This window comes from Pygocentrus nattereri, chromosome 15, assembly GCF_015220715.1.
Source record: "Pygocentrus nattereri isolate fPygNat1 chromosome 15, fPygNat1.pri, whole genome shotgun sequence".
In the NCBI taxonomy this organism is placed as follows: Eukaryota; Metazoa; Chordata; class Actinopteri; order Characiformes; family Serrasalmidae; genus Pygocentrus; species Pygocentrus nattereri.
The window spans coordinates 34,471,113-34,480,757 of NC_051225.1; the positions used below are offsets into that span (position 1 = coordinate 34,471,113).

Below are 9,645 nucleotides of genomic sequence, written 5' to 3' on the forward strand. Positions count from 1 at the left end.
AATAGTGGTATATTTAAACTAATTTTGAGACTATTTTGCCTGCACGTACCACTCAACCATAAACAGCTTTTTAAAAAATGTGTTTTAGGCCAAAATCTCTCAAAACTACTGTGAAATGATGTTTCAGATTTCATATTTATAACCATTTCATGTCATGGCTTTCTGTGAGGGAGGTTTTAGAGGCATTACTTTACTATTCAGATGCCTGTTTCATATAACCACCACTGTGAACAATTCTGACTCAGCGTGCCTCCTAGAACGATGCATTGCACATGAAACCGCTCTGACAGACTTTGCTTACATGTTTACAGTTGAATTGTGCACAAGTTTAGAAAAACAGGTGCAGTATCTGTGTAAATATGAGGACATTCTAAAAGATGTGATGCCTTCAATTCACAGTGCTGTTCCATGTCAATCATTAGATTTTATCCCATATATTCCATTTGTATTTAACAGTATTTCTCTGTTATTGTTGCAATGCTTATTATACGAGTAAAACCATAAAAAGTTTCCTCTGTCATCATATTAATAATATATTTTTTAAATATTTCAGCAAATAAATTGCCATGAACAACTAGAAAATCATGTGTTAGTCACTGATTGATTGTAATATCTGCTCATAATCTGGCTGTAGGGCTTTCACAAAGCCCATATGTCTATTTTAAGTTCATTAAATGTCATGGGCATTGATCAGGAAATGACCCCATTGACCCTGCTTGACCTCTCTACAAGCAGTCTATTTCCATAAGAATAGTGGAATTGAGCCTGACCAGAGGGTGATCAACAGGCTTCCTTGAACACCAGCTTACATTGATATTCAGGATAATTTTGTTAAAGGGCTCATATCCTATATTTGTCTTATTTTGTTTTTATATATCCACATGTGGATATAAAATATATGACATTTTATGACATTGTATGTAGCACAGCTTGTATTTTTATTATATTTTTTTATGTGGCCATGTGCCAGACTTTCTATCACATAAAATGAAACTGGAAGTTTTACTTCACTTTTAAGACTGATATATGTAAATGAGCTTTGTTCTGATTGGCTGGCCTGTAATGTGCCTCACTCAGAAAGGATAATACAAGGAGAAACTATTCCAGCTTGTAAGTTTAACATGAATGGCTGGAGTAACGTAAAACCACTGTAGGTTGAATAGATTAATAATGTAAATGTGTTCATTTTTGTGACATCACAAAAAACATTAATAAATCACATAAATCAAGGTGTTTTTGCAGTTTACTTTTCATATATGGGCTGTGTACAGTGTGTAGAGAAGGGTATGTTTTGAAATTTCAACAATGTTTATATAATACATCAAACTCTTATTTTAAAAAAGCTACAAAAATTGATTTGCCATAATATGGGCCCTTTAAAGAACATGCTAAATTCTGTAATGTACTGCTAGCCAAGCATTAAAGGGCAAATTAAACACTGTTAGTTTATTGGACTGTCACCAACCTGACTTGAATAATCCCATTCATTTTCATTCTTTAAAATGAAAAATTTAGCATAATCTTCAACATCCACTTTACAGATTTCAGAATCATAACAGAACATTTTACATCTGCAGCACTGAAGAAAGCCCCACCTGTGCCGCCTGCTCCATAATATTTCAAAGCACAAATCAGAAAAAAACACCTGCGTAACATATTCAGGAGGGCTTTTCTGAAGGCCAACCAGCACAGTGTTGATCCATTCAACCTTTGACCATCACCATGTCTTTGCAACCAGCTAAACAAACAGTTTAGGAACTGCCCAGGGGCTGGACAGCTGTCACAGGGGCCAAACAATAAAGTGACCTCTTTAAACACTATGCCATTGTCAAACCCCTCTGAATGATAGACCCAATTATGTTCTCTTTGTCCCTCTAACTCACACCAGCTCCGTTCTATTCTCCTGAAATTGTAGACTTCGTCTCTTTCATTATTGTAGTCCAGAGCATTATAATCATATTTGTTGCATAATCAACACTTTTTAGAGCTTAGAGCTTTTAGTGCATCTTTATTTCCTAATGATTAGTCCATTATGGTGCTTTAAACTTTGTCTAAAATAGCCTGAATGACAGAAGAAACTCACCAGCTTGAAAAATTGAACTCTTTAAAACGATCATTGTAGAAACCATTGCATCAGTTATACAGCTGATCTCATTGGAATCTTTAGAGATTTTATATTACTATTTCCTTCTTTTATTCACTGTGTTTTTTTTAAAAGGAGTTTCTATGCTTAAGAGCATATATTATGAAAAAGACTGGACTTTTTATTGTTTGAACTTAAAGCACTAAGTAGCCTAAAGGGGAATTCCACTGATTTAGGTGTAATTCAATGGCTAAGATGTAAGTAATTCAGAGTGATTTGGTGTGAAATGTTCCATTCTAGACACATACAGAGTAAGAACCGCTCACAATGGTGGTGATAGTAACCAGACACCTGAAGAGTTGAATGCTTCTTAAAAGCAACTTCAGAGAAAATTATTATTAAACGAGTCAAAAATGCACTGCCTCATTGTGATCACTATTTTATTAATAAGTAAACACATAGAACATAAGAACTATGTTTAAAAAGCCCAAGACATAGATGCACAATAGAGGCACTTTAGAGCCAATACTCACCACTAGATATCAAATTAGCACCATCAATAATGACAGTAGTGATGGTAGGTGGTATACTCATATAAGAGGAAAAGAAATACATAGTAAAGCAAAAGATAAATAAATAACAAATAAAGATAAATACATGAACCCAGTATACTGGAGTTTCCACCATCATATCAGTTAGCAAAGGTTGCTATGCCCTCATTATTTTCTTTCTGTTCTTTCTCTGTATTTGACCAGGACACAATTGTTCTTATCTTGGCCTTATTTATCCTGGCCGTTGTACATTGCAAAAGAGCAATGTCCCAAGAATAAGTAAGCCAAAGAAGATGCACAGGGATGGAGGGTTCAAACCATTTTTTCAATCTTGTCTTTTTAGCTGCTGTGAACCTCTCCCAGGATGTTATAGCAGTTAAAATGCCAAATCATTATTGACAGTGAAAAATAAAGGCTGAAAAACACCAGTACCGTCTCATTACATTGGCAGAAGAGGTAAGAATGATGCCACCATCTCTGAACCATGACCAGGCACTTTGTTCTAACCTATGAAGACTATGTACATCAATGATGAGATCAAAACAAAACACACGTTCGTGTCACTGAGGTATTTAATTGCCAAGAGTAACAAACTTCAAAAGGTTTTACAGTTAAAAAGAGACTTTAATATAGACACTGGTGCACTTTCTATATAAAACAAAGTTATTTGCACATTTACAGGTTATACCTAATATGCTATAGTTCACAGTTTCCCAAAAGGAGTCAGCACATAGCTTGGGTTATTTAGCCTAGAAACATAGTTAAACAGCTGGAACAGCCACACAAAATCTGGATTAGGAATGAACCTTACAGGTATGTAGATGTCAGCAGGAGAGTCAGACCACTGAAGAGGAATATGTAGTTAGGGGCAGCTGAACGGCTGCAAATATAGAACTAGTGTGCAATTCATCAAGCATCTGGTTGTGCACTGGGGCTTTTATCACTGAGCACATAAGTGTTCAGTGGTTTGTGACCGATCAGTCAGGTTGAGACTGTTAACGTGTTGGACTCCACCCTAAGGTTAAAAATCAGATCATAGAAACATTTTAGCATGAAGTAACAGCTGTATTACAGTTGTACTGCATTATTGTTCCACAGGACTAATGAATAGCAAAGAATAAATAAATACATCAAGGCCAGTGTAGACAGGCATTGGTGTGAAGTGCAATGCACTGAAAAAATCCTAAAAATAAGATTCACAAACTTAAAGTTTGCAATAGTATCACATAATAGGGTATGACGCATTAGCCTAATGTAAAACATTATCTTCAATCATTATTAATTTTTTACATTCATCAGATGCTGACTGGCTAATAAAAGGCCAATTGCATATCTCCTGGTTTTATATGCATATAAAAATAGAGGTGCCAAAAAGGGTTATTTCACACAATGCCATAGAAGAAAACATTTGGTTCCCTCAAGAACCTTTCAGTGGATGGTTCTCTGGAGAATCATTCTCTTAAATAAGGTGTGAGCACGGAGAACCTCTTTTAAATAAAAAACAAAAAAGCTCCACATAATGTAAAGGCTACCAGAGGAACCTTTAAATTGGTATGGAACCTTCATATTACATGAATATTCAACATGTACTCTACCCTTTTCTTGAAGTTTTTTGGCTTATGTACCGAAAATGGTCATAATTCTTTCTACTTATTATTAATTAAACAGGCTGTTTTTGTTACCGTGTCTTTAAGACTGATACGTAAATGATGTCTGATCTTATTTTTAAAAAGTAAAGAGGATGAGACATTCCTTAGAACTTCAGTATGAATGGAAGGGACTGAACTGCTGTAGGTTGAATAAGTGAATATGTAAATGAGCTGGATATGACATCACAAAATATTAAAATTGAGCTGTTTTTGCAGCTTAGTTTCCATTTATGGAATGTATGAACTGGAAATATGAATGAGTCCTTTTGAAACATTAATGTTTATCACATATTATTACTCATATTGCACATTAAACTCTTTTCATCTTTTCATCAAAATTTCATCTTGTTTTCCATGATATGGGCCCTTTAAAATGTATTTCACAAATCTCTTTTCTTTAGAGAACCAAAACTGGTTGTTTTACAGCGCTGCTCAAAAGAACCCTGGTTTCTAAGAATCTAGTGCCACCAAGTGGTGCTTTAAAAGAATGCAGTTACATGGGTGTGTGCCTGTATTCACCGCACGTGCTATTTATTCACCTAAAAAAAGAAAAGCGCCAAAATACCAAAATAATTTTAATCACATTTATCATAAAAACATGACACTTACATATCAAAGCGCTTGCTGTCCATCTGGTTGTTGTATTCAATAATAGCAGGGATGCTCTCCTCATCTTCAGGCAGCTGCAAGGAAACATGTCACAGTAAACTTAATATAAGAAATAATATAAGAAAATCACAGTAAGTCACAGTACACTTAATATAAAACAATCTCACATTTAATATATACTTAAATTTAATATTTAAATTTAAATTAAATATATTAATATACTTAAAACCCATGTAATTAAATTGGTGTTCACTTTCAGTGCACTTTTTACTGATTTTCAAGCAGCAATGACAGTGAAAACCTGCTGCATTCACCGATTATCATCAGTAATAATGTCCAACAGCACCCTCTAGTGGTGAAAATCATTCAGCACAAGCACTTCACTCTCCCTCACCTCCCAGTACACTTCATCGTCAAAGCAGTTGCAGTCCTCAGGGTCTCCCCAGAGAGGCAACTTCAGGATCCCACCTGCACAGCATCAATCCTCCAAAAATCAGCAAACTATGTACATTTAGTGAAACAGGTTTTCACTGCTAAAGGTACACCAGGGGTGCACTCACCCACCAACGCTCCACCGCCCAGTGCAAAAATGAGAGCCACACACAGTCCAGCAGCCTGATGAGCCCCCTGTGTGCCCACCGATCTGTTCGCAAATTCATCCACGAAGTTAAAAGTGTTCACCAACCTGGCAAAAGAAAGAAGTGTTTTAGACTGTTAATATTTCTGTAACATTCTAATAAAAGCTTTTAAAGTGCTGTTTATTTTTAAGGTCCTTACACTGTATTTTTATCTAATAATAATAATAAGAAGAAGAAGAAGAAGCTTGAAGCTGAGTAGCTGCGCTTGTTTAAAATGCTTCTACACTGACCTTCCTTTCAGCCTTTTTTTATGGTTTAGATATAACATTCCTGTGAATTTTAGATATAAAATTTCTGTTGTTCATTTTTTTTCACAGACTTGTCTGGAGGAAGCTGTTTGAGTTCCAGCTGCCACTTATGTCATAAATACCTTGAAGCTGATTGGCTGTGCATGTTTGAAATGCTTCTACTGCACTCTGCTCTCCCTCTCAGCCTCTTTGTGGCTGTTCATCTTCCTCACTTCTTCATCCATCCCTCCATTCTTGCATTTAAAAATGGCCAATTCGTTTTTTATTTTATTTTATTAAACTTGATTGATGTTTACATGTTTTTTTCCTCATTTTCACTTTTCTCTTTTTCTTCATTCTTTCATTTCATTTCACTGTTTGCTTCTATTTTTATTTTCTGTTTCCCTTTTTTTCTTCCTTCCTTACTCCCTTCTTCATTTGCCTCTTTTTCCTTATTTGCTTTCTTTTACTCCCATTTTATTTCTGTGACTCTTATAAACAGACTCTGTGATTTGTTACATACATTTTAGGATATGTTCAGGATACGTAGGATACGTCAGCACCTTCCTTCAGGAAATACATTTACATTTACGGCACTTGGCAGACGCTCTTATCCAGAGCGACTTACAGTTTGATCATTTTACACAGGTAGGCGAAGGTGGTGTTAAGAGTCTTGCCCAAGGACTCTTATTGGTTTAGTGTAGGGTGTTTACCCAGGTGGGGATTGAACCCCAGTCTATAGCATAGAAGGCAGAGGTGTTACCCACTACACTAACCAACCACGTACAAACCAAATACAAACCTAGTTAGGGAAACTTACCCTTCATGTCCGTAGACAGATTTGCTTGCGGTGGCAGCTGTGATGGCGCCTATGACTCCCCCTAGCAAACCAGGCATAGCATGCAGATTGTGGATTCCACAAGTGTCCTGGATCTTCATATGTTTCTCCAGGAATGGCTGGGTGGAGAAATCAGCACTTTAACAGGAATTCACATTCATCATGAGACGCAAATGCACAATTCATTACATAACACTCACAGTAAGCACCAAATAGCCAAAGGTAGACAGGATTCCACAACAGAAGCCAACGATGAGTGAGCCGTAGGGCATGATCATAAATTCAGCTGCTGTACCCATGGCTACGCCTCCAGCTAGGGTGGCATTCTGGACATGAACCTAAACCGCAAAAAACAGACTCAGCACATACTGTGCATGCTCAAGATCTGACAGTGAAACTACAATCAATTATCTTTATGTAATAATCACCGTTACATGATTAATGTGGTATGGAAGATTACCATGTCCAGTTTGCCTCTTCTGTGGGAGAGGCTGGAGATGGCGATGGCTGTGACAACGCTGGAAGCCAAGGCCAGGTAGGTGTTGATGACTGCTCGGTGCTGTCCGTCTCCATGATTCGCTATGGCAGAGTTGAAGCTGGGCCAGAACATCCAGAGGAAGAGGGTTCCTGTGAAGACAAGATGATTATAGATGATGAAAGCTGTTTCGATGCCGAAAGTCATCCTAAACGTTGAACCATAAAAGCATGCTAGCATTAAGATGCCTCTTTAGCTTTCATGTTTATATACTTGAGGACTTGAGGACCTCGCCCCAGAATTGCACTTGATTCTCAAAGAGCAATGGAACGCACCTATCATGGCGAAGACATCAGAATGGTAGTGGGAGCCTTGCAGACGTTTACTCTGATGTAAATTTGGTCGATACAGAACCCATGATATGACCAGACCAAAATATCCTCCAAAGGTATGGATGGTCATAGACCCACCTGCATCTTTAGCCTGTACCAGGAAAGTTCAGAAAAATATAATTAGAGCGCCATGGTAGACATCAAGAAACAGCTGGAATGTGGAGTCAACATAACCTTTATCTACACTCTTAGCATATGGATCTATATGTACATTTATGGCATTTGGCAGATGCTCTTGTCCAGAGTGACTCACAATTTGATCGGTTTACACAGGTAGGTGAAGGTAGTGTCAGGAGTCTTGCCCAAGGACTCTAATTGGTATAGTGTAGGGTGCTTGAACCCCAGTCTATAGCATAGCAGGCAGAGGTGTTACCAACTACACTATATGGTACCAAAAATGGTTCTTTGGCCTGTTACAATATTGGAACCCCTTTTGGTGCTATATACAACCCTTTTCAAAAACATCTACAGCATATTCTCCTTCAATCTAAATAACCTTTTCACAATGCAAAGAAGCATTTAATCATGCAAAGGGCTCTTTGTGTTCATGGTTCTATATAGAACCATTTTCTTTGGCACAGAACTCTTGAAGAAACTTTTTTTAAGAGTATACATTGACCTGATAGTTGCAGCTTGCTGCTGTACTGTTAGAGACTTTAAAGCCCCTTTTCTTGATGCATAAGAGCCATGAGGCTAACATTGCTAACATACATTACATCCACCCTCCTCCTGCAGAATCTAGTTCCAACCACAGTCTGCAACACCTAATTCACATCTGCAGAAGCCTTTTTTGATGGCATAAGTGTTAGTTAACAGGGGAGGGGCAACACACAGATGCACACTGGAAATAAATTCTGTATGAAAGCTAAACTCCAGGAGTTGGTGACCGTTGGACTAGAAGTCAAAAGTCATTCAAATATTTTCCACAAATGCATCCCCAAAACAGCTTGCTACTTCATTGAATCAGTTCCAGTGGGACGTTTCACAAACAGGTTTTGTCAGTCAGCTGGACAATTTAAGCTATAGGTTTAGGATAGTCCAATAGGACGGCCCTCTTTTCCTAATGAGCAGGCTGGTTTTTAGGGTCTAAGTTATCAGACTAACTGAGAAAGCAGAATTTCTAAGTTTGGCTTGATACATGAAGCCCAAAGTAAAGCCTGTCAAGCAGACTTGTTGATGTGGTTTAGGACACAGTATGATGTATGCCATATATCCATATATATGTTAAATTACATGCGCAATTTCATTTTTTTCCAGATTTAAACATATATCTTCAGTTTAAAATTAAGATTGACAGTTGTTTATAAAAAATAACAACAGTCCAGTAATAGTTGGAACGTTTAGGTGGAAGTTATAGCTCACAGTAAGTCAAGCTGTGTCCTAAACCACCATGTCTCTTCAACTTAAATGAAGATCTGCATGTGAGTTGAAGCAGTTGAGAGGTTTTGGGGGTGTAGGTACAGAAAAAAGACTCGTAGTGTGACTCCTAGCATTGTTAGCTTAGTAGTTCCAATGCTCTAAAAAAGCTAAATTTGGCCACTAGAAATGTCTTGACTGGATATTTTAGGTGGTGCACCACTCTCAACGTAGCAGTAACCATACACACTACCATGTTAGTGCTGAGAATGGACCACCACCAGAATAATCTGGGTGACAGTGGTTCTATAGATTTTGTAAACTGACCAGTGATGGATGGGAACCTATTAGAATATGACATTCTTATTGTGGCCTGGGAGAGGAGTTATAAGCAAGATATTACTAACAAAGTGAAGGGTAAATGTAAATCTATAAGGCATAACTAACATGAATAATGTTAAGGATGATATACTCCTCCACTGCAAACAACGTGACTCCAAAGAGAGTCATCACCATCAGCTGTACAGGACTGACTTTTCCCAGACAGGCTCCAAATGCGATTAGACACCCAGCCACACAGAAGTCAGCATTGATGATACTGGAAAAAAAAATTCAACTGATTATGGTGCACTTACAACATATACTATAACAGTAGGCAGAAGAACCAGTTCAACTGGATCACATCAATCAACTCTGTCAGCCTGACAGTTATGAAAAAAATGAAATTAGAACCACAGAGGACATGACACCATGCAAACAAATTGTTCGGTTATCAAATCACTTCACAATCCCTACTGACTAAGGCGCAACAGATATTTCAGGTGTAC

General features: G+C 37.5%; 1 protein-coding gene across 2 annotated transcripts in view; it reads right to left on the reverse strand.

Moving 5' to 3' along the window:
- Window positions 1-3,188: 3,188 nt before the first annotated feature.
- The window catches only part of LOC108428494 (ammonium transporter Rh type C-like), an 8,422-nt gene continuing 1,965 nt past the window's right edge, over window positions 3,189-9,645 (reverse strand). For both annotated transcript variants that reach the window (XM_037545118.1, XM_037545117.1), the window contains 9 exons: window positions 9,266-9,416; window positions 7,406-7,553; window positions 7,056-7,222; window positions 6,796-6,933; window positions 6,578-6,714; window positions 5,453-5,577; window positions 5,287-5,360; window positions 4,893-4,966; window positions 3,189-3,649 (listed from right to left, as the gene is read on the reverse strand). In XM_037545118.1, the coding sequence (XP_037401015.1) occupies window positions 3,616-3,649; window positions 4,893-4,966; window positions 5,287-5,360; window positions 5,453-5,577; window positions 6,578-6,714; window positions 6,796-6,933; window positions 7,056-7,222; window positions 7,406-7,553; window positions 9,266-9,416 (1,048 nt within the window). In that variant the 3' untranslated portion in view covers window positions 3,189-3,615. The remainder of the gene's footprint in view (window positions 3,650-4,892; window positions 4,967-5,286; window positions 5,361-5,452; window positions 5,578-6,577; window positions 6,715-6,795; window positions 6,934-7,055; window positions 7,223-7,405; window positions 7,554-9,265; window positions 9,417-9,645) is intronic.